General features: G+C 49.3%; 1 protein-coding gene across 5 annotated transcripts in view; it reads right to left on the bottom strand.

The window, feature by feature from the left end:
- DLGAP2 (DLG associated protein 2) overlaps window positions 1-24,005 on the bottom strand; it is a 647,652-nt gene that overhangs the window by 431,682 nt on the left and 191,965 nt on the right. For all 5 annotated transcript variants that reach the window (XM_061404053.1, XM_061404052.1, XM_061404055.1 and 2 more), the window contains one exon: window positions 22,333-22,387. In XM_061404053.1, the coding sequence (XP_061260037.1) occupies window positions 22,333-22,387 (55 nt within the window). The remainder of the gene's footprint in view (window positions 1-22,332; window positions 22,388-24,005) is intronic.

Below are 24,005 nucleotides of genomic sequence, written 5' to 3'. Positions count from 1 at the left end.
TGCTTCTGCCCTTGCTTTTACTTAGGTGGGGTTTATCAGGCTACTGATGTCACTAAAAGGCTAGGGCAGGATGGTGATGGGAAAGGGCATTCAGACGTCACAACCCCTCCTGGGGACACGCGCAGGCTTGGCAGGAAATCACTCGTGTCTACAAATCCACACGAGGGCTTCGGCCTCAGGGAGCGAGCCTCGCCTGGGTACCCAAGTGTCCTTTCTGAACTGCGCTTCCCTCCTCTCCAGGCCCTTTAGGTCAGTAGTTCTTGGTCAGTCAGGACTGACCCCCTCGTCACAATTACACAGGGACAGGGGTCTCAAGACATCTCTGGCTGGAAGGGCCTGGGGGTGTGGCCGCTGAACATCCCACAGGGCACAGGACGTCCCAGGGCAGATAGTGATCTGACCCCAAACATCCAAAGTGTGGATGCTCTGAAATTCCGGTGCAGAATCATCGATCCCCAATTCTTCCTTGGTTTTGAGGGTTAAATAACTTGAGTAAACTATTTAGGAAATTGCATGCAACACAACGAATTTCCAACACATCACAGTTACTACTGGCTACATGACACCTATAACTTTGTATATCTGGGTATGATCAAGGTGGCGCATTCTTCTGCCAAGAAATTGGGTCTGGAACCCACGGGGTTAACAATTTCTCCAAGACCTTTATGGAGACTGGCTCTCCTGATGCTGAGGACAGGACCGTGGCACACTCAGCTCTCCACTGAGATGCGCTAAAGCCCATTTAACCTGGAAACAGAAACAGGAAGAAAGGCAACCCAGCCGTTCAGTGTCTCACATGCTTGTGAGAGCGAAAAACCAAGCATTGTTCACAGAGAGGCATTAAATTATTCAGGCGAAGCCCAGCACATTTTCAGGGCATGAGACACATTATTGATTTGCCCACAGCAGACGGTCACAGGTCCGGCCAGAGTAGGCACTGCCCAGGGACGAGGTCACAGCCACACTGGCAGCCATAATCCCTCCCCCTCACCACAGGCCCAGGCCACCTGCGGCTTGGACAGGCCTGCCAGGGTCTGGGGGCCGCTGTCCTGTTTTCACATGCCCGGGACTAGGCCGGCTTCCAGGGGGCCTTCCGAGCAGGTACAAGAGCCAATGGTGGTGGGGGTGGTGTCAGTGGGAGGGTGTGTGTGTGGAGTGGGAGGGGTGATGGCCCTGCAGGGGGTAATTCCTGACAATTTAAGAATGAGAGAGCCAAGCACCCAGAGATTACAGAGCAGTGGGGGAGCAGCTACTATCAGATCCCCACAAGCCAGTCTCACTTTCCCAGTTTCCACAGACACATCACAGACAGAATCATGAGTGCGGAAAAAAGACATGTTAGTCGCTCATTTGTGCCCGACTCTTTGAGACCCCATGGACTGTAGCCCGCCAGACTCCTCTGTTCATGGGATTCTCCCGGCAAGACGATCGAAGTGGGTTCCAGTCAACTATCATACGATAAACCAGGTGGGAGAGAGACAGAGAGGGAACACACACCTGGAGAAAAACCCAAAGGTGCCAGCAGTAAACATCCCAACAAAGACGCTGCTCCAGAGACGCCCGACACCCCCCACTCCTTAACCACACAGCCCACGAGGTTCTGCTCAGCAGGTTTCCCAACAAAGACACTGCTCCAGAGACGCCTGAGACCCCCCCACTCCTTAACCACACAGCCCAGAAGGTTTTGCTCAGCTGGTTTTCTGGGAGAAGAGTTTTTTACAGAAACAAATGTGTTGCCATGTTCAGCTCCTCTGGGGCTGAGGCAGAAGAAAGGCAGAGGAAGGAGGTGACAGCTCTGTGCATTCAGAGCCTCGCTTCTTCCTGAGTTCAATACTGAAAACTTGGAAAATGCAAATTCCAACAACAGATACTGAAATGCTACACGTTACTCAAGGTCAAAGATGCCAGTTTCAAGGATGGTCTAGAAGCCTGCTTCCAACCCCGGGGAGTAGAACGGATGGAGTCTGTGCGTGGGGCTTAGGGGGAGACGTGCAGGAGGAAGAAGACAGCACCTAGGGAGGCAGGAGCCGCAGAACTGAGGCCTTGGCTGTGAAGCAGGGCTCATTCGCTGAGAGGTCGGTCAGATGAGCCGAAGTCACACTGTGAGAGTGCATTTTGTGCACTGAATCCTAAGTTTCTGTAACATAAGCTTCCATCAACAGCCCCTAAAGAAACTTCCAAAATGAGAAATGGAGTGGGGAGAGTCATAGAGAAAAGGGGCTCTGCCCCAGGTACAGAGGATGTGAGGCTCTACCCAGAAAGGGCTGGAGACCGCCCCACAGACCAGCAGCCAGCGCTTCCTGACCCGCAGTTGCACCTCCTGTCCTGATTAGGTCAGTGCCATGCCAAGCGGCATTCAAGCCCAAACAAACCACACAGTGTAAGAGTCGAGTTGTGCTTGTTTATATTCGCAACCTTAAGATTAAACATTTGCAGGGGGATGTCAGGGTTTTCAACACAGAAAAACAGAAGCCAAGGTTAACTTTCTGGAGTTTAAGTGAGAAATTTAAGCATATTTAGAGAATTCGTACAATTCCATTAACTTCTGGCCACTTTAATCTAATCAACGGATAACTTTCACCACATAATGTGTTAACTCCAAATGTATTACTAGTTCCTTCACGTGACCTTACACAAGTGGCCCTCCCTGTCTGTGAAGTGGGGAGCCCCGTCAGGAAGTACACCCTCTACAGCTGCCCTGTTTCCAGACCTGGCCATAGTCACACCCGGCGACCGTGCCCTTGGCAATCTGTGCTGTCCTAAAGGGAAAGTGAAGTGAAAGTCACTCAGTCTTGTCCAACTCTTTGCGACCCCATGGACCGTACAGTCCATGGGATTCTCCAGGCCAGAATACTGGAGTTGGTAGCTGTTCCCTTCTCCAGGGGATCTTCCCAACCCAGGGATCAAACCCAGGTCTCCTGCACTGCAGGAAGGTTCTTCACCAGCTAAGCCACAAGGTTAGCCCAACTCAGTGACACACTCGATTTCAAAGACTGAGGACAAAAAAACCCACAACTGCAAATGTCTCCCTGAACATTTTTCTTTTGATTATACACTGTGCAGAGAAGAGAGGACACAGCAGGCCTGGGGCTGTTATCTTCAGAAAGGCTTACCTGCAAACCTGACCTTTAAGGCTGTCTGAGAACTTGACTGGTTAAGAGCTCCCACCCTGTAAACTGCTGCAAATATCCCCTGAACTCTAAGAGTGGCTCGCGTTGCCTTCGTGTGAACGATGCGGGAGGGGGCGGTGGTCTGGCAGCCTTGCCCACACCCAAGGACCAGCAGGCTGGCCTCAGCCCTTCTCTCTGTCTGTCTGTGGGTCTGAGTCACTCAGACACTAGAGAACATGCTTTTCTTCTGGGTGTCCATAATTTTAGTGACCACTGTCCTCACACAGGCATTGGGCAGCCAACCTGACCTGGACTCCACGTGCGGGTGAGCATCTCTGATGGACGACACCTCCCGTCACATCCTGACTTACTGCTGTGGGGCTTCCCTGGGGGAAGGGCCGTGGGAACTGCACCCTGTCTCTCTGATTGGCCCCTGTGCACCTCCTCCCCTGGACAGTGCATGCCGTATCCTTTCCTGGGAGTAAGTCTCATCTGTGTAAGACTACAGGCTGCAAGTCCTCAGGAAGTCACCAGCCCCGGGGGCTGGCTATGAGGACCCGGGCACAGTTAGAGTCAAAGAAGTGGGATTTGCTGGAACCATCCTGACTCTGTGAAACATGGTGAAAGCTTGTTTGGAAAACAAAAGATGAAGAGGTGGGAGTGAAAGACCTTTGGTGCCTGGTGGGCTGCGGAGGCGCCGTCTGTAAGTGGATCAAGTTTCCTATGAACTTCAACTGCGACATGCCTGGCTGAGGAGACATGGTTTGCAGATTCTCAGGCGGTTCTTGGCTGCTCTGGATGACGCAGATGGGAGCAAGTGCAGCCTCCTGACACACCTTCTCTGTTTCAGTCAGGTGGGGAGGGAAAGACCCAGACTTGCCAAAGGTGAGTCTGGATGAGCTTTGTGTGGGAGGAGTCAAGGTTAAGCTGAGTTACAGAGGCTGAAGCAGAGCTTCATGAGCCAGGAAGAGAGGGGGAGGCAAACCCTGCGGCAAGCGCTGCACTGGCCCGCCCTGCCCTGCCCTCCACCCAGGACCCCAGGCCATGCAGCGCCAACCCCGTCAGTGCAAGCTCAGCACTGGGGATTCAGGTGACCATGCAACGAGAAGACAGAGGGAGAGGGGTGAGGCTGCACTCTGTGGCTATGGCATCAGAATGCATAATGAAAACGGATGTAAATGCATGGCTGCCATTTCACCAATGCTAGAGGGCTCATCTCAATCAAAGAAGCTGCAAAAAGAAAAAAATATTGGTAAGCCACAGCTTCTAGCTTTTCACCACTGGTGGCAGATTGGAATTTAAGCTCTTTGAATATTAGAAATAGAACAAATTTCCATAACTGGTGATGGCTGCTATTCTATCAAAGCTTGTGGAAGAGACATGCAAAAGGAACAGAAGCACTCTCCAGGGGGACACACTCTTGGAGGTTTTCTGGAGTTTTCAAAAGCAGTTTTTAGTTTGCTAATGAGCTGTCTTGAACCTGACATCTGCCCCTGTGAGCTGATGACTTCCCAGCCTCTAAGCGAGTGACTCAGACCTGCAGATGGACAGAGAGAAGGGCTGAGGCCAGCCTGCTGGTCAGTGGGTGTGGGCAAGAGTGTCGGGCCACATCTCAGCCTGGCCGCCTCCCAAGAAAAGCTGAGACTCAGACCCAGGGAGCAGCAGGTTCAGGACGCTGCTCTGTGAACTGTGGGCTATGAAAACACCGCGGGTGCTGGCTGGCTGGGTCACCTGCGTCCATCTGCCCACAGGAATGTTCTCTGACCACCAGAAACCAGGCTGCGGATTAGCTGTACGATCCTCATTCAGAAACAACTGCCTAATGCCTGATTCCTGCAAAATGGACAGCTGGGCTAGGTGGGCAAGCTAGGGCTGTGACCCTCCTTGCACCTTGACAGCCGGCTCGCAAGCCACCAAGTGCTTGCGGGGCAGCGGGTGATTAAATGCCCTGTCCCCGGGCAGGCTGTGTTAGGCTGTTCCTGGTAAATAACTGCAACAAAAGGCTCGGGTTGTGTGAAGCTATTCTAAACTTCTGTAAAAATTCACGATTTCACACTGACCCCTCCTGAACAGGATGCACCTGTCTGGTCACATTATGTGAAAACTTACTTTGTCAAAATGCACCTCAAAATGCTCCACTGTAACCATTCCTTTCTCACGAAGATCTGCATGAGAATAAGAAATAGCTGTGCAAGACTACAAAGCTATGATTACTGAATGGGACATACTGGCTTACAAAATAAAGGAGAAAAACCAAAACGCCAGGATCAAGAGACACAGTGGGGTGGGGGAGTGAGGGGCATTAATGGACATGTTTTCAAAGCCCCACCTGAAGTCTTCCCTCCACCTTCCCCCAAAAGATAAATGAAGAAACTCTCTGGACCACCTTTCGAAGCAAATGCCAGTGCCCAAGTTCAAAGTGCCTGCGCCTGGCAGTGCTGACCATGGACAGTGGGGCTGACTCAGCTCCTGCAGCTTCCAGGATGCCCAGCCCAGATGCTGTCCAACCTGAGCAGAGGGTAAACTGGTGTGACAGACAAGGACACCATCTGGAACTGACCACTGCAGGCAACCCCCTGAACCCAGGGACAGGAGCGGATGATTACTGGCCAGGAGGAAGACCACAAGGGGCCCGTGAATCCGACGGTCAGGCTGGGGTGCCTGACACAGCAGACTCGGTTTTCAGGGCACTGGTGTGTCATTTGGGGTGCCCCTGCTGGGTGGTCCCTAATTATCCAGCATGGCCTCAGCCCTGAGGATGTAGCCCACTGGCCAGAGCCACACTGGGCCAGTGCTGATACCTCAAATGACAAGACCTTGGGGGCTCTGACTCCCTATCAGGGAACCCCTGAGAGGCCACGAGGAAGGTGAGGCTGTGTCTGGTGACTTGGACCACAAAGAAGCATCCAGGGATGGGGCTGGCAGCTAGGAGCTTCCATCATGAAACTGAGGAGGCTGCTGTGACTCAGTGCCTCAGGAGGCTTGAGTCCAGAGCAAGGGCGAGGTCTGGGCTGCAGGTCCCAAGGTCCCTCGCGGGGGACAAGGCAGTTTGGACCCAGCCCCCAGGGCGCCCTCGACCTCCCATGGGACTGTCGGTGGCACTGTCTCGTGCGGGTGCCTGGGCATCTGCGCCTCTCTCCCTGAGTTGCATCTGCGCCCCTCTTCCCGAGTTTAGCAGCATCACCAGGGCACCGTCCTGGCATGGTCAGGATGCGGTGCATTTAGCAGCATCACCAGGTCACTGTCCCGTCGCAGACAGGACGCAGTGCATTAGGGGCTGGGATCAGGTTCTGTTTTCACATCTCAGAACTCTGTTATTTTCCTTCCATGATGACGTGGGTTTTCCATGTGATGAAGGAATGGATTGGCCTGCCTTTGTGTCATGATTTCACTGTGCGTTTCACTCAAACAAGACCACATGATGTGTCTGCATTGGGTCAAAGCCTAAGACTCCTGAGTCTCATGTGAAAATCCTGGTACCTTCTTTTACAGCATTTGCAGAAGTACTGCCAGCACAGCTCTATGCCACATGCCCTCTTATCTTCCTAAAGAGAGGAGCCAGCGGAGCCATCCTCCCTGCTGACCATCATGGCCGCTCTCTGCTTGTCACCGTGTGCACCAGGCGCGTGAAGTGACAGCTCTAGTGTGATGGGGCATACCCGTGACCCCACCAGAGGATGCTCTGCAGAGAAAGGTTCAGAGGACAAGGATCTGAGTCTCAGATGAGGAGGAGAGGGCCAGGCAGAGAGAGGTGATCTAGGTCATGGAGGAACCACGCACAAAGGCCCAGAGGTGAAGGACGGCAGGCGTCCATGCTGATGGAGGAGACCCCGGGGCAGAGGCACATCTGTGCAGGGACGGAAACCTCCTGTGGCCCCAGGCCGTGGAGATGCCTGCATGCAGCCCCAGAGCCGCACGCGGGCAGGAGATGAGCCTGAGTGTACACTACGACAGCAAGCGACGCTGGCCACGAGGACAGCCCTTCCACTGTCAGAACAGGGACGGCACATGAGTCTCCAGTGTGCTGTGTGACAGGAGGAGAACGCTGCTCCCAGAAACTCCTCCAGGAATGGTGCTGACTGCAGTGTGCGGACTGCTCCAGGGTGTGGGTTGAAGGATAGCAGGGTGGAGTCCCCAAAGAAGACCACAGAACCACAGAATGGATCTCACTGGGATGGGGTAGTGAAAGAAGGGGAGTCCTGCAGCCAGACAGACACGCGAGTGCAGGACATGTGGAGAGGGAAGAACTAAGCCTCTGAGCTGCATGGAGCCCCTGGACCAGGGTCACCAGGACTTGCCAGACCTGGATCGCCAGGACCTGCCTCTCGAGGGTGCAGGGCTGTGTGCAGCTGCCTCCAGACTGCTGGTATTTGGGTTGTATCAGTTCCCTGGGTCTGTGCAGACTTAGCCAGGAAGCAGGGCCTCCACAGGAGTCTCAAAGGAGGCCCCCACCTCCCTCCTGCCTCCTGGAAACACTCAGGAATGGGGGGAGCAGAAAGCAGCCACTGTGTGATGGTTTTTAAATTCCCTGGAGATCCAAGGATCCCCACATTTGCAGAGAACTCAGGGTGCTGGGGGCCAGGACATAATCTGCTCCTGAAGCAAGATGAAGACACGTGCTGGAGCACCCACGTGCTGGCTTCTGCCTGGGACCGTCTGGGATGCTTTCCCGAGAAGGCCCAAGGGATGCTAAGGAGTGTGAGTTCTTTTGGGGTGGGGCGCAGGTGAGAAGGGAGGTCAGCGAGGGCGGAGAAGACAGAGCAGACATCTGGGGTCCGCAGGAAGGTGAGCGCACGAGAAGAGGCCTGAGGGCCTGGCCAGGGCCGGGAGCATTTGGCTGCTGCCAGCCAGGCCACCTGCTTCCTCGGCGCCACACGAGATGCCTGGATGGCGGGGTGCTGGGCTGGGCGGGTTGGGATCCTGGCTCTGACGGCAGCTAGGGTGAAGCCCAGGTCTGCCCCACCTGCATCCCACTTGGCCTTGGGATTTCAGGGAGAAGGGCCCTCTTGAGGGGACGCCCCAGGCCCTTGGCTCATTTCTCTGCAGGGGCTGCAGGGAGAAGACGTGAAGGAAACAGCAGTGGGAACCATAGTCCTGAACCTTGGAGGCCAAGGAAGAGTGAACACAGGGCAGAAGCAAAGGAACCTGTCCTCAGAAAGTCTCGTTCGGGAACCTTGCAAGTCAGCCTGTGAAGGAGCAGCAACAGCCAAGTCGGGGCTGCAGACCCAGGCCTGCCGGGGAGCCTGGTGCCCAGGATGGACATGGGCTCTGCCTGAGGGACCCAGGCTGTCATCCTGTGAGGGGCCGTCCAGCACATCACTGGTGTGTGCATGAGTCTGAGCAGTGCACTCGCCAGGCCCCTCAAAGCCAATAAAAGAAAAGCCAGGAATATAAGGGAATCATGAGCTTCCTCTTTAAAATTAAAAATGCCTTTGGCTGCATTAAAGCAGTAAGAATGCTTGGAATTTAAATGAAGTTTGTGAGAGCCTTGGAAAGACCAGGGGACTTAAGAGCCTGAAGACCCAGCTTAATGTTTGAATTTTGCTACTTATTTTATGACTGTTTTGACATTTACTTAAATTCTCAGAGTCTCCATTTCACCTTTAAAGTTGGGATAATAAAAATGGCAGCATGGAAGGATGCCTCAGTGACATGAATGGGAAATGCATACAGAACCCTTGGTGTTGTGAGGGGCTGCTGCTGGCCCCCAGGAGGCCAGGCATCTGGGAAGAGAGCCAGAGACTGACGGCGCGTCCTTGGGTCAGGGCAGCTCAGACCCACGGGCCACAGGCAGGCTTGCTCTGGCTAAGAGACACCTGAGCAGGCTCAGCCTCCTCACCTGGAACAGGAGGAGGAGGAGGGAGCAGTCAGTCACCAGGGTGCCTTGCAGACTCGGGCTCAAAATGTTCTGTCACCCATGCGGAGACTGTGCACATGCATCAACAATGCACACATGCACTGTGCAGCATGCAGCATGTGTGCACCACACACACGCATCTACTGTGAACACACAGGCACCAATGCACACACATGCCACGCAGCATGAAGCATGTGTGCACCACACACACGCATCTACTGTGAACACACATGCACCAACACACACACATGTGCCATGAGGCATGCAGCACGTGTGCACCACACACACGCATCTACTGTGAACACACATGCACCAACACGCGCCCACACGTGCCATGCAGCATGCAGCACGTGTACACCACACACACGCATCTACTGTGAACACACAGGCACCAACTCACACACACACGTGCCATGCAGCATGCAGCACGTGTACACCACACACATGCATCTACTGTGAACACACATGTACCAACACACACACACACGTGCCATGCAGCATGCAGCACATGTACACCACACACACGCATCTACTGTGAACACACATGCACCAACACACACACATGTGCCATGAGGCATGCAGCACGTGTACACCACACACACGCATCTACTGTGAACACACATGCACCAACACGCGCCCACACGTGCCATGCAGCATGCAGCACGTGTACACCACACACACGCATCTACTGTGAACACACATGTACCAATGCACACACACACGTGCCATGCAGCATGCAGCACATGTGCACCACACACATGCATCTACTGTGAACACACATGCACCAACACACACACATGTGCCATGAGGCATGCAGCACGTGTGCACCACACACACGCATATACTGTGAACACACATGCACCAACACGCGCCCACACGTGCCATGCAGCATGCAGCATGTGTACACCACACACATCCATCTACTGTGAACACACATGCACCAATGCACACGTATGTGCCATGCAGCATGCAGCACATGTGCAACACACATGTATCTACTGTGAACACACATGCACCAACAATGCACACACACATGCCATGCAGCACACAGCACGTGTGCAGCACACAGGCATCTACTGTGAACACACATGCATCAACAATGCACACACACACACACCATGCAGCATATGGCATGTGTGTAACACACACGTCTACACCATGGACACACACACACCGCACACATACATCTACCATGCATATACATGTGCACACCACACGTGTGTACCACGTACACACACACACTGTGCAACCTACAGCACGTGTATGTACCACATACAACCTGGATGAGGCTGTCATCTGAACTGGTGAGCTAAGTAAAGCAGATCAACCCTCCTGGGGTGGGTGGGGGGCCCCCCAATCAGCCAAAGGCCTGGACGGAAAACAAAGGCTTCAAGGGAGACTTTGCTGCCTGCTGATTTCAAAATGGGATCTGGGTTTCCCTACCTTTGGACTTGAATTGCAACACAAACTCTCCTGGGTCATGAGGCTGCAGATCATGGGCTGTGTCAGCTCCCACAATCACACGAGCCAAAGTTCCTCACAAGAAATCTAAGTCTTTCTATATAAAGATACATGCATTTATACACACACACACATCCTCTTGTTCTGTCACTGGGGAACCCCGGCAGCCACACCTTCAGATGGAGACCACAGGGTTTCTTGTCCTTCACATGGAGAACCCAGAGGTGCCTCAGAGCTGTCTCTGCATCCATCCCTGAGGCCACCTGGTTGCTGGCTCCTGGCCCACCATCCACAGACGGCGTCCTTCCGTCTTCCTACTCACAGTCGAGAGAGCCCACGCTCACCACTCCATGAGCTGTGACTGTCAGCTGAGCTGGACCCAGTGGGACACTTAAACACATCGCCCTAACTGAACACCAGGGCCATCTCCGTGGGGACCCCTTCTGATGTGCACACACTGCTGTTCATGTCCTCAGGTAATCATCAAGGCAGGCCTGATGCTGTGATTTCATTATACAGAGCTCTCTGCATGGTCCACAGCATCACCGGTCTATTCCAGGAACTGATGGGTCATCCCTCTGGAAGGGAACATTCCCTGGAATCACTTACACACAGCAGCTACACTACTCAGATGTGTGTCTAACAAACCTCAGCCCTTTGGCTTTGTGTGTTTAACTTTGGTTGTAAAACCACTCTATGCAACCTCTCCCCTTCGCTGCTTATGCTTTTCTCCTACGCTACTTCTCCAGTGACAGGACACCAGTCACCAATAAAGGCACACATTCAGTTCAGCTCAATTAAAATCACTTTTATCAGTGTCCACCGAGTATTTGTGCTGGGGGCACCGAATCAGTAAGAGGCGGTCCTGACCCCAGGGAATCCTACCAACAGACACCTTTAAGAAGATGCATTCAAGTTACCGCCGTGTCCTTCTTATGAAACACCTTAAACATGAGCATCAATGTAAGGAACTGGGTGTAAAGTGGGAAGTTTTCATTCCACTGGGGGTGGACACGAACGAGAAATAAACGGGAGGCTCCCAGGGGCAGGTGTGGTGAATCCGTCCTGGCATCAGTCTCTCCACGCGTCACCCCAGCTGTCCCCCCCCAGATGCACACACAGGACCACCCGGTACGACCTCCCCCCAGCCCCCAGGACCCACGGAGGCGCAGCAGGGACCATAGCAGCCCAGCCTCAGGAAGCACCCCTTCTTTATCTTTCACTGGCTGTGTCTGAGTCCTCAACACTCTTGCATATTAACTGTAGTTTGTGCCAGGAGGACCGTGCTATAAATCTAGTGTTTGCAGCTCCATTTACGTGTCCCACAAATGCCTGCTTAGCAGTGAAACTGCACTGCTAAATAAGCAAACTCTCAATGAAAACATCGATCACTGTCTTCACCTGGGGCTTCATTCAAACTTTAAAGTGAGGGAACTAAAATACACACTAAAACCACTCCACCTGCATATGGTCTGTGGTTGCAGGTAATGAAAGCACCTCAGACATGCACACACACACACAATCCTGCACCTGTGTATTCAGGCAGAGCTCAGAAATATTTTTTACTAATTTTTAAAACCTGAAAAAAAGATTGTTTTTGCCAAAGATGAAATAAACTCATATTTCTTAAAAAGCTTTAAACTTTAATACTGAGTATTTTTACAATAAAATGATTTCCTGGCATTATTTTAAAATGTTGTTTTTGGCAAATATTAAAGCTGCCTTTAACCTCAAAACAAGTACTTCTGTGAGGCTGGAGTAACTTCTGGGGCCCCTCCCACACCTGGAACTCAGAGTCCTCCCTTCCTGAGCAGCACCTCTTCTGGGGATACAGGCACCATGACGCCCCAGAGGCGGTCACCAGGTCACAGGTCAGAGAACAGAGCAGACTTCTCATCTAAAGTGGCATCTAGCTGGCAACTCTGAGCAGAGATGTCATCTTACCATCTTTCACAAGGGATCATGTGACACCCAAGCCACAGAACCTAATTAAACAGCAAAGGTATAAAAGCCCACTCCTGGGGTACTTTTTCTGCCCCCTTCTGATGCCTATGTCAGAAGCTTTCTCTATCTCCTTTATACTTTAATAAAACTTTATTACACAAAAGCTCTGAGCGATCAAGCCTCGTCTCTGGCCCCAGATTGAATTCTTCTCCTCTGGGGGCCAAGAATCCCGGTGTCTTCGCGTGATTCAACAACAACCTTTCATCTTGGGGGCTCGTCCGGGATCATTCAGGACAAAGTAAGGATGCTTGGAGCTTTAGTTCTTTGTTCTCAGAAAACACGTTTTCTGCTGTGCTTTACTAACTCTACCGTGTGCTTGTGTGAATGAATGACAGGCCCTGCGTGAAGCAAGTAAGGAGCCCTGCTCTGTGGTTTCACGGTGATCTCATACGGCTTATGGCAGAAACCTGTTGGGGGTTTATACCGACCTGCCGATGCCAAGAGGCACCCAATGTCTCCACAGGGAACTGACCAGAAATGGGCAAAGCGTGTGGACCGAACCCTCCTTTCTCGGTCAAACTTTTTGGTCTCTTTGACCATTTCATAAATCCTTGGGAATTAGAAGTACTAACCTAATCTATTGGATCATAGACTTTCAAGGGACTTGTGATCTATACTGTTATTGTATACTGTGGCTTAGGTCCAAAACTTGAATTGGTAGTCAAGAAAGCGCCTAGCCTCGCTAGGAATCGAAAGTTCAGAAGCTAGATGGAGCTCTAGCTCCAAGAGCATCTCTGAGGTTAAAGGTTACTCAGATTGGGACTGAGATGGGTTTTTTCCTTTGGTAACGCCAGCTCTTAGTGGATCAGAGGAGGCTATTATACTGGTGTGGCGTTGCCTGGAAAGAACATCTCAGTTTTATGTTCGTGTCTGTCTTATTGTGGTCAGGAAATACTCAGAGTCATGCACAGGCACTCAGGTGACGAATGTTTCCCCTAGTAGTCTTAGCTTGGGAGGCATTCTGGAAGGTTACTCTGATTGCACCCTGGGTGACATCAGAGGCAAGCAAGGTTAAGGGTGAAGAGCTGGACGTCAAGTAGGGATGCTATCAGGTCTACCCCTGGTACATCCTCACCCCATCTCGGTGGTAGAACTGGGAGGGACGCAGACTGCACCTGCATTGGTAAGGGACAGACTAAGTCCGACCAGGAAGGAAAAGCTTTTGGTGTAACGTCTGTCTACACCCCCATCTAGAGCAGGGAGGGACGCCTCCGGTAGAAAAATGGCGCTGGTCGCTTTTTTTCTCTCTTACAGATGGGAGCTAACAATTCCAGCCTCACTCCTTTGAACTGTATCCTGAAAAACTGGGATAGATTTGATCCCCAGGGCTTAAAGAAGACACACCTGGTCTTCCTATGTGATACTGCATTGCCACGGTATCCATTGGAGGATGGTGAACGGTGGCTAGTTGGAGGGTCTCTTAAGTATAATACTGTTCTACAATTAGACCGGGTCTGTAAGGAACAAGGGAAATGGGTAGAAGTAGCATATGTGTTGCCCTTTTTCTTTCTGCGAAATATGCCAGACTTATGCCCTAAGGGTATAGATTTGGGCGTGAAACCTTCAGCTCCCTCCTGTCCTCTTACTTTGCCCCCATACCTGGAAATCCAAACTGAGATTCAAACTGCCCACATGGAGGTCCAAACAACTCCTGTCTCAGTACGACCTCAGACTACTCTGGTTTCAGTAGAAACTCAGACCATCGAAGTAAGAGATGAGATGGAGGACAGGAGACAAAGAGAAGAGGAAAAACAGGTTTCTCCAATCTATCCCTGGGATCATATGCACAGAGCAGCCAGAGAGACTGAGGAACAGCCACACAAGCTGTTGCCCCTTTATGAAACACCCACTGGGAGAAATAATCAGTCTATGAGAGTTATAAGCCTTTCTCTTATCAAGAAATACAAAGAAAAAAAAAAAAACAAAAAAAAATAAAAAATAAAAGCCCACTCCTGACAGGTTTCAGACAACTCCATGGACCCTAATTCCTAGTGAAGGCTGATGAGAAATGACCAATGCTCAGAATCTTAAGGGACCCTGACAACCAATGGTACCTGAAGCAGAAGATATTAAGAAGAGGTGGCAAGAATACACAGAAGAACAAAAAAGATCTTCACAAGCCAGATAATCACAATGGTGTGATAACTCACCTAGAGCAGACATCCTGGAATGTGAAGTCAAGTGGGCCTTAGAAAGCATCACTACGAACAAAGCTAGTGGAGGTGATGGAATTCCAGTTGAGCTATTTCAAATCCTGAAAGATGATACTGTGAAAGTGCTGCAGTCAATATGCCAGCAAATTTGGACAACTCAGCAGTGCCCACAGGACTGGAAATGGTCAGTTTTTATTCCAATCCCAAAGAAAGGCAATGCCAAAGAATGCTCAAACTCCCACACAATTGCACTCATCTCACATGCCAATAAAGTAATGCTCAAAATTCTCCAAGCCAGGCTTCAGCAATATGTGAACTGTGAACTTCCAGATGTTAAAGCTGATTTTAGAAAAGGCAGAGGAACCAGAGATCAAATTGCTAACATCTGCTGGATCATCGAAAAAGCAAGAGAGTTCCAGGAAAACATCTATTTCTGCTTTATTGACTATGCCAAAGCCTTTGACTGTGTGGATCACAATAAACTGTGGAAAATTCTTCAAGAGATGGGAATACCAGACCACCTGACCTGCCTCTTGAGAAATCTATATGCAGGTCAGGAAGCAACACTTAGAACTGGACATGGAACAACAGACTGGTTGCAAATAGGAAAAGGAGTACGTCAAGGCTGTATGTTGTCACCCTGCTTATTTCTATGCAGAGTACATCATGAGAAACGCTGGGCTGGAAGAAGCATAAGCTAGAATCAAGATTGCTGGCAGAAATATCAATAACCTCAGATATGCAGATGACACTACCCTTATGGCAGAAAGTGAAGAAGAACTAAAAAGCCTCTTGATGAAAGTGAAAGAGGAGAGTGAAAAAGTTGGCTTAAAGCTCAACATTCAGAAAACTAAGATCATGGCATCTGGTCCCATCACTTCATGGCAAATAGATGGGGAAACAGTGCAAACAGTGGCTGACTTTTTGGGGGGGGGCTCCAAAATCACTGCAGATGGTGACTGCAGCCATGAAATTAAAAGACGCTTACTCCTTGGAAGGAAAGCAGAGACATTACTTTGCCAACAAAGGTCCATCTAGTCAAGGCTATGGTTTTTCCAGTGGTCGTGTATGGATGTGAGAGTTGGACTGTCAAGAAAGCTGAGCACCAAAGAATTGATGCTTTTGAACTGTGGTGTTGGAGAAGACTGTTGAGAGTCCCGTGGACTGCAAGGAGATCCAACCAGTCCATCCTAAAGGAGATCAGTCCTGGGTGTTCACTGGAAGGACTGATGTTGAAGCTGAAACTCCAATACTTTGGCCACCTGATGAGAAGGGGACGACAGAGGATGAGATGGCTGGATGGCATCACTGACTCGATGGACATGAGTTTGGGTGAACTCCGGGAGTTGGTGATGGACAGGGAGGCCTGGCGTGCTGTGATTCACGGGGTCGCAAAGAGTCAGACACAACTGAGCGACTGAACTGAACTGAACTGACAAGCAAATGATTTTTAAACCAGGAGCCTTAAGTCTGACATTTCTGAACATCCCACAAACACGTGTGCACATAGAATACTCGGAGAATTCAGAGGAGACTGAGATTCAAGGTCCAGAAGAGCTTAGAGTTTGAGAGAATTCACTGAGCTTTTAGACGCATCCCACACCTCACCCTTGGCTGTGCATGTTCTCCATGGCTTCAGGCTCAACACTGACCAAGATTTTGTCCCCAGAAGTCAGGACACGGTCACACTGTCACCTACCTTGTAGGTACCATCCTGGGATGATGATAAAGAAAAAGAACAGAGGTTTGGGGAAGGTGTTCTTGGGAAGCAGGCTTGCTCTACAGGGGACAGGGCTCCACATGAGGTCCTGGGGGGGGATGCCAGCAGCGGGGTGCTCGTCCCTGCCCCCAGTGTGAGCCCTGGGAGCCCCTCAGACAAAGCTGACCGTCCGCCTGAAGCTGCAGTCTCAGACCCACACAGCACCTAGGGATAGACAGCCCATGGCCCAGCCTGCCCCACGAGCTGGGCGCCACTGAGCCCGACGTCAGCTGCCAGGTTCCCCAGGAGACCTTCAGCACAGGCGCTGCTGCAGGACATTCAGACCTGAGCCACAGGCCTTCTGCCTCCACACCAACCCGGCAGAGACCACAGACCTGAGGAAGGCATCACAGGCCAGGGTGGACAGGGTCCGAGGTCTGCCCTGCACAGAAGCACCTGCTCCGGGCGAGCAGGGGCCGAATCCGGGTCCTGGCCTCTCACAGCACTGACCTTCCCACGTGGCGCCAAGATGCCACCAGGCTGTGAGAGCCCTGAGGTTAAGATGAACCACGTGGTGTAGGACAATTCAGGTACAGGACAAAACTACGGACTCACAGCCTTTCACTCTGGCAGCAGTTAACAAGCATGACGACTTTTCTTATGAAGCCATTTTCAGTGCGCAAAATACAGCCCTTCCAGCACAGGACTGTTTCCGTCTCCTGTCGATGGATCAGGGTGGCTGGTCATCAAGGCTTGGGCTGGAGGAAGAGCACCATCAGGGCTGAGACACCCGCCTCCTCCCCTGGCGCCCCCGGCTCCGCCTGAGTTATTCTTGGTTTATGAATCACATCATCTGGCACCCCGTTCCCACAACCGCCGTTCTTTTTGGAAAGAAAAAAAGGTATTATAAATAATTTCCGTCTCTGGGTAAAGGAAACTCACTTAAAGGATTTGGTCTTCCAAAGACAAGACATCTTATGTTTAACCTAGTAAGTTAAAAGACCATTCACCTGGCATTTCGAAACGCGAGGCCTCCCAGGTAAGTAACTGCTCCACTTCACTGAACATCTTTCCAGCAATAGACCCACCTGATGTGCTCACCCATCTTGTGCCCTGAAGCTCCAGGGGCCCTGCGGGCAGCTTCCCCCCAACCCCACCCCAAGCCCCTGCATCAGGGTTCCCAGTCCTCTCTATTCTGTGGTTTCACCGTGTTTCACAGGAAGGAGACACTGGGAAGGTTAAAGACTTACTAAAGGTCATAATGGAATCACAAACTGACTCAGTAAAAATCTGCATCTGGGTCTCGGCAAGACCCTCAGCAACCGTGTGGCGGTGACGCTGACACGCGGTGCCAGGGCTCGTCACCGCTCTGATCTGCAGGCAAGGGCACTGTTTCCTATCTCACGAGGAAGCTGGAGGACTTGCCGGAAGGAACGTGAGAAAGCCTTACAAACTAGAAACAGCAAAACCACAAGGTGTAACATCCACCATTCACATTGCAGACATCACTGTCTACACAGATCTGAGAACCGCACAAGTCAAGTGGAAGACAACGAAGCAGGGTTTTGTCTCCACAGACACACTCACTGCCAGACTCTCACCAGACCTGCCACTGGGGACAAGCTCTCAGGCATGTCTGTGGCAGGAAGAGCAGCTCACTCACTGATTTCCCTTCTCTTGTCCATCTTGACATTAAAGGCTTTTTATAACCTTCGGCTCAAAAGAAACTTATGGGGTTTAGGACTCAACAGAGCAAACATTTCCACTATTTTCACCATTACATCCCCTTTGCCTTTGACCTCAATATGCAAACTTCCCAGCAGCTGTCCACACACTAACAGCCCTGCTTGCAGCTCGACACCATGTAATTGGGTCCAGTGCCCACAGGCGTCCAAACCCTGCCTGATGAAGCACACGGGTTCAGCATCCTAATAGAAATACAAGAGTGCTTACTTGGCCTATGGAGGCTTCTTAACATTAAGCACCCGTTACAAAGGTGCTTATTTTAACCCCACATTTTATTTTGCCAACACACACAAGGGGACAACCAGCCCCGAGGGGATGGAGGAGCACCTGCTGACCGCATCCTGAATTAACCCCTCAGGAGTCAGACACAGGAGCGAGGGCAAGAGCCAGGAGCACACTGGAGCCAGGCTCACCAGCTCCTGGGGCCTGGGGACGATCAGGTCCCTCCTCAACCCACGTCCAGTACCCAGGTGTGGCGTATGCACCCCAAACACGGGCCAGGCTTCCTGCCACCCTTACACCGGGCATGGGAGGCTGGCAGTAAGCGCCAGACAGCACATCACTGGGAGGAACCCAAGGTGAGAGTCACACTGAGTCTTCGTGGACATCACGCCACAGGTTGGCTAACACAAAGACCAGTGCCACAGAATATATGGCAAGTACTCCAAATCTTTCCACCAGTTCTTATACACAACTTGGTTCACAATCTTTCTGTATTCCCTGTGGAGCTATAAATTCATCTCAAACATCAAATACTGCCACATGCTCAATCCACTGGATACTTCACTGCTTAGTTGTTATTATGAAACTGCACAGTTAAGCACTACTGCTGCTTTACTACAAAATCAGTCATTCTTATAACTTCCAGTCATTTGTGCTAGCTGAGCAGGCTGTGTCGTGATAGCTGGGGGGTCGGGGGTGGGGTGTAAATGCTGTGAGATCGTCAAGCTCAGGGGCAGAGCCCCAGCCCACTGTGTCACCCCAGCAAAACAATTTATTAAGCTCACTCCTGCCTGAGTTTGATTTTTCCCAAATGGCATGAAGAGGCCAAAGGAACGGCGAGGACAAACCGATACAGAATCAGACCATCTAAGGCAACTGTCCCCGGTCTTTTTGGCACCAGGGACTGGTTTTGTGGAAGACAGTTTTTCCATGGACGGGGGGAGGGGGTAGGGAATGGTTTGGGGATGATTCGAGCGCATTCCATTCATTGTGCACTTTATTTCTATAGTTATTCCATCAGCTCTGCCTCAGGTCCTCTCAGGCATCACATCCTGGAGGTTGGGGACCCCGGTCCAAGGACCAAGACCAGACCCTTCACTGGTCAAAGGCAGCCTGTCTGGGACACACACTCAGGACCCATGGTCTCCCCTGTGGAAGGCACAGCTGATGCATCACGTGACAGTGGCTACTTGTAAGTCGTGTACGGACACATGAGACACGGAGCAGCAGGGGGAAGATGAATCACCCTGGGTTTCACACAGAGGATCCAAGCTCCGACCCACCCACTCAAGAGAAAGTATCTCAGTGCTCATGTTCACCCCGAAGTTGATCTTTCATACAATTTACCACCTGAACCATTTTTGAGTGTTCACTTCCGTGGCATTAAGTACATTCACATTGTTGTGTGACCATAACATATATTTGTATCATCTGCAGAATATTTGTATCATCCCAAGATGAAGCCCTCTACCTAGGCCAATGATCTTCTTCACCAAAAGTTTGCAAAGTCTTCTATAAAACCACGAAGGTGAAACAAACCATATTCAGATTCCTAAAGACCCTATTTGCCATTAAGATACAAGAGCAACAACTACTATGTCTCAGCCTGAAAAAATTTCCAAACATTTCCTAAATAATTAAGCAACTTAATTAGACATATTAGATTGAATTATGCAGGAAAAAACAGAATTCTCAAATCTTTTGCTTCCAAAAGCTACAATTTCAGCCAACTCCTCTTTCATCCCACTTGACATGATTCTTTCCCATTTCCACACCTAAGTTCACAGCCTCAGGTCCTCAGCACTGACTCCAAAGAGAAACACTCAATCATGTAAACATATTTTCACGGAAACTGCCCACAAATGGCCTCAACACTCAAGTCACAGTGGAAAGGAAGCTTTCTTAGTTCTAGAGGTTGGCTACTTGGATTCTTATAAAAAGCAAAGCAAGAATCTCAAACCGGAAATATTTTCTGTATTCACTTGAAACTTTTTATATAACGAACTGTCTAAAAATATAGGAAACTCACCTCAATATTTAAAGTCCATTTAGATTCCCACAGAACAGTACTTTTTATTAATTCTGTCACTATTCTTTTTTGCATCTCAGAATCAACAATGTCTCACCTGGAAGAGAAAAACTAATCTGGAAACTGAATTCCACCTTAAACTGTGTTGTACTCATGGCTGTCAATGGACACTGCTTGCAAAATCTTTGTTTCTTTGCACGTGACTAGTTCACATTTTTCATTACTAACCAAGACCTTCAGGAAGCAGAAACAGGCTCAATAAATATCCAACCATTATTTGTGCTCTAAAGATCACAGCCACTTACTGACAGACTGTGACAAGGCTCCCGAGGGACTGCTACGTGGACCGACGCCTCACACTTGGGAGCCTGCTTACTGGAGAAGTCCATCAACCACTGTGAGTGGACTATCTCCCCTAAATTCTATCATATGCTTTTTGAAATAGCCCCTCAATTTGTGTGAATTGCTATCAGTGATGTAGAAACTACTTCTACGTATCAGTGAGGAATCTCCTTTTCCGGAAGGCTAACACATATTGATAATTTATAATGGAAGGGAACCACCTATCACTTTTCCCTCATGAGAAGTCAGATATTGTGGACTCAGATATTATTCCCTCCTCTTTCTGCTCCCATTACCTTTTCCTTAGAACCCTTACCTAAGATTGTGCAAGGAACCAAAGAGTTATAAGATTTCATAGATAAATGTAATCATACCTTGAGAGAACATTCAACTGCTACCACCATTGCTGCAAATAAGTTAATGAGTGTAGGAGCGGATGTACAAAAACATATTTCTCATAAAAAAAAAAAAAATCTAACCATGTTCTAAACAAACTTCCCCGTAAGCAGTAAATTTGCTCAAATTTTCAGCTAAGATGTAATTGATTGGACAAAACCAAAACAGAGACAGGTCTATGAACTTTTTGAAAAATTATAATTAGCAATATAATCTATCCATATCATAAGTTTAAAAAATGAAGATCTTATTTTTCCAGAATACTCCGGATTTTACACTGGAAGGTACAGTATAAACAATGCCTTGTCATGTACCAGTGAGACCCCATTAAACATAACCTCCAGTCAAGACACTATTTATGATAAAAGTAGAGAAAATCCCAGTGGATTACACTCTTCTAATTATCACGGAAGAGTCCATTAGGATTCATTTTGTTCAATTAGAAAATACACGAGGAAGTATCAGAAGCCTGTTTCATATCCAACAAGAGTATCCCAGACGCAGACAGACATGAGACAACTGATTCTGGAAATGAATAAACTCTAATAAAACCCTGTGCACAAAAGAACCAGCAACTCTACCTTTTCCTCAGGACTTGAGTCTCTGAATTAAATGCTGGAAATTAGAAGCACAGGCGAGTGACTGAGATGTAGACCTGCAGGATAACACTCCATGTCAATTATTTTCTTTGTTTAAATTTAAAACAACAAAGTTCCAAAGGATTTTTTTTCAGGCTTTTCCCTCCATCGTGTTTCCTTAAAAGCAATGCAAACCACCTTAATTACAACTGCCAGCCACATACGTCTGTGCGACAACAGGAAACCACAGGGTCATAGCATCTCCCGCTCTAAGACATGCATACTGTTGATTTATTCACAAAGATCCTCAAGGTTTTAAGAACATAACAACTGGCCCGTCCTACCCTGAGAGCAAGGAAAGCCTCGACAGCAAGAAGACTCTAAATCCATTCCATGCTAACCAACAACGGTGGTTTGCCTTAATAAATATCATCCACAAAAGAAACAACTGAAATTAATATTAATATATTCAACTTTATAAAACAATTGGCTTCCTTAAAAATTCAAGGCAACAATCATCTATTTCTTTTATCAAATAAAAACAAATCTCTAAGTTCTGGTCATAACTCACTATAGAACCGAATCATTCTTTTTTTTTTTTTTTTTGCTTGTTTCAGTCAATATATGAAATAGCTACCTTTAAAAAATCAAGATATCTAATTATGCAATCATATTTCTCAGTTTTGCACAGATATAGAACCAATAATCTCAAATCAGAAGAACAAATGCATTTACCTGTGTTCCTGTCTGGTAAGATACAGCAATGCTTCTGCAGAATGCCGGGCAAAACCTGTTTCAGAACAAATAAATAAAAGACATGTGGTTATCATTCAGGTAGAGAAAGGCATCTAATCAACCGTTGCAAGTGTTTTTCTAATAAGGTCGTTTGATGCTGCATAGTCATCACGCCCAGAACGATCTAACAAATTAAACAGTACTGAAAAATTCTGATGACATACATTTTTCATTAAAAAGGTTAATCAGGTAAGTGTACTGATTATATATGCTGCTCCTAGGATGGTAATGCAGTTCTGTTTAATGTATGTTCCTAATGGGTCCTCCAAGTGTCTTGAAAGCTGCACTCAGGGGGCTCCTACACTAAGGCAAATGGCCCACCAATTTTGTGATGGCTTTTAAAATATGAGATGCAATTAGAGCCTGAAAATGAAGCGTGTTGGGGCGGAACCTTGAGTCTATCTTCTAGGATCTAAGTCGAGAAGCCTTTATCACGAATGAGTCTCAAGAAAATGTGAAAGAAGAGCCTGTGTTTACCTGCACAGTTTGGTAGTAAAAGGTGCAGAAAATACCTTGATAAGCAAAAGGAAGCTTAAAGTCATGCAAAGGCTTTCCCAAGAGGCTACAGCAACATAAGGCAACCGCAAAGCACAGACGTACACAGAACTTGGGACTGAAGAGATCTCTCTGGGAAATTTATGATTATGCTTTCTCAACTCAGTTAGGGCAAAAGCTGAACTTCTGTCTTAAATCATCCACCGATGAGGCTGCAACCATTCCTCAACGCTCCTCCTTGATTACAAACCCTCAGCATCCTCAGCCAAGAAGCAAGTCATTCAAGTCTCTGAGCAAGTCATTCAGCCAGCGGAGGGGGGCCAGGGGGTGCTGTGACGACCGAGCACTGCCCTCGACCAGCTCAGGGTCCAGCTGAGCAAACAACAGACTTGAGCAGATATTATCAATGTTCACAGCAGTTTTCCTTTGGAACAATGGCTCCCTTCCCACCCATGCCCTTATGATGCCTTTAAGTTGGGGCAATTCTGCACATGATACAGCCCACAGGTAGGACGAAAACGCATGTGATCATGAGAAAGTTCTGCCAGGTCCTGCAGTTAAAGTCACTTGACCACAAAAGCCTCTCGTGTTCCTTCTGCCTATGAACACCCAGAGGGGAAAGTGCTGGCCTGATTCATCAAAACATTCACCTAATGGGTGTCCCTGTGTGCATCTCTGTCTCAGGGGACAGTTGAAAGCACTGTTGCCAGGCTACTCTTCTTTTTTTTTATTTTATTTTTAAACTTTACAATATTGTATTGGTTTTGCCAAACATCGAAATGAATCTGCCACAGGTATACAGGCTACTCTTCTAAGGAATTACTGCCAACAGATAAGCCACAGAAATGTGCAGAACAGGATGCCAGGGGATCCCTGGTGCCTGTCCTCAGGGCCAAACTGGTATCACTGACTTTTCCCAGGAATACACCTTGAAGAAGTGGACACAGTACCTGCAGATCAGGTCACAGCCTGTAACCTGCCACCACTGCCACGCGACCACAATGCTGTCCCCATGAGAGCTGATGGAGTGACACTGGGGGCTTTGGAGGGGGGTGTGGGGTAAACAGGAGGCACACGTGGGGCAGGCAGGACACTGACTCACACTGTGGAGAGAGGAA

Source organism: Bos javanicus, chromosome 27 (assembly GCF_032452875.1).
Source record: "Bos javanicus breed banteng chromosome 27, ARS-OSU_banteng_1.0, whole genome shotgun sequence".
NCBI classification, from domain to species: domain Eukaryota; kingdom Metazoa; phylum Chordata; class Mammalia; order Artiodactyla; family Bovidae; genus Bos; species Bos javanicus.
This window is presented reverse-complemented; position numbering and strand designations above follow the sequence as displayed.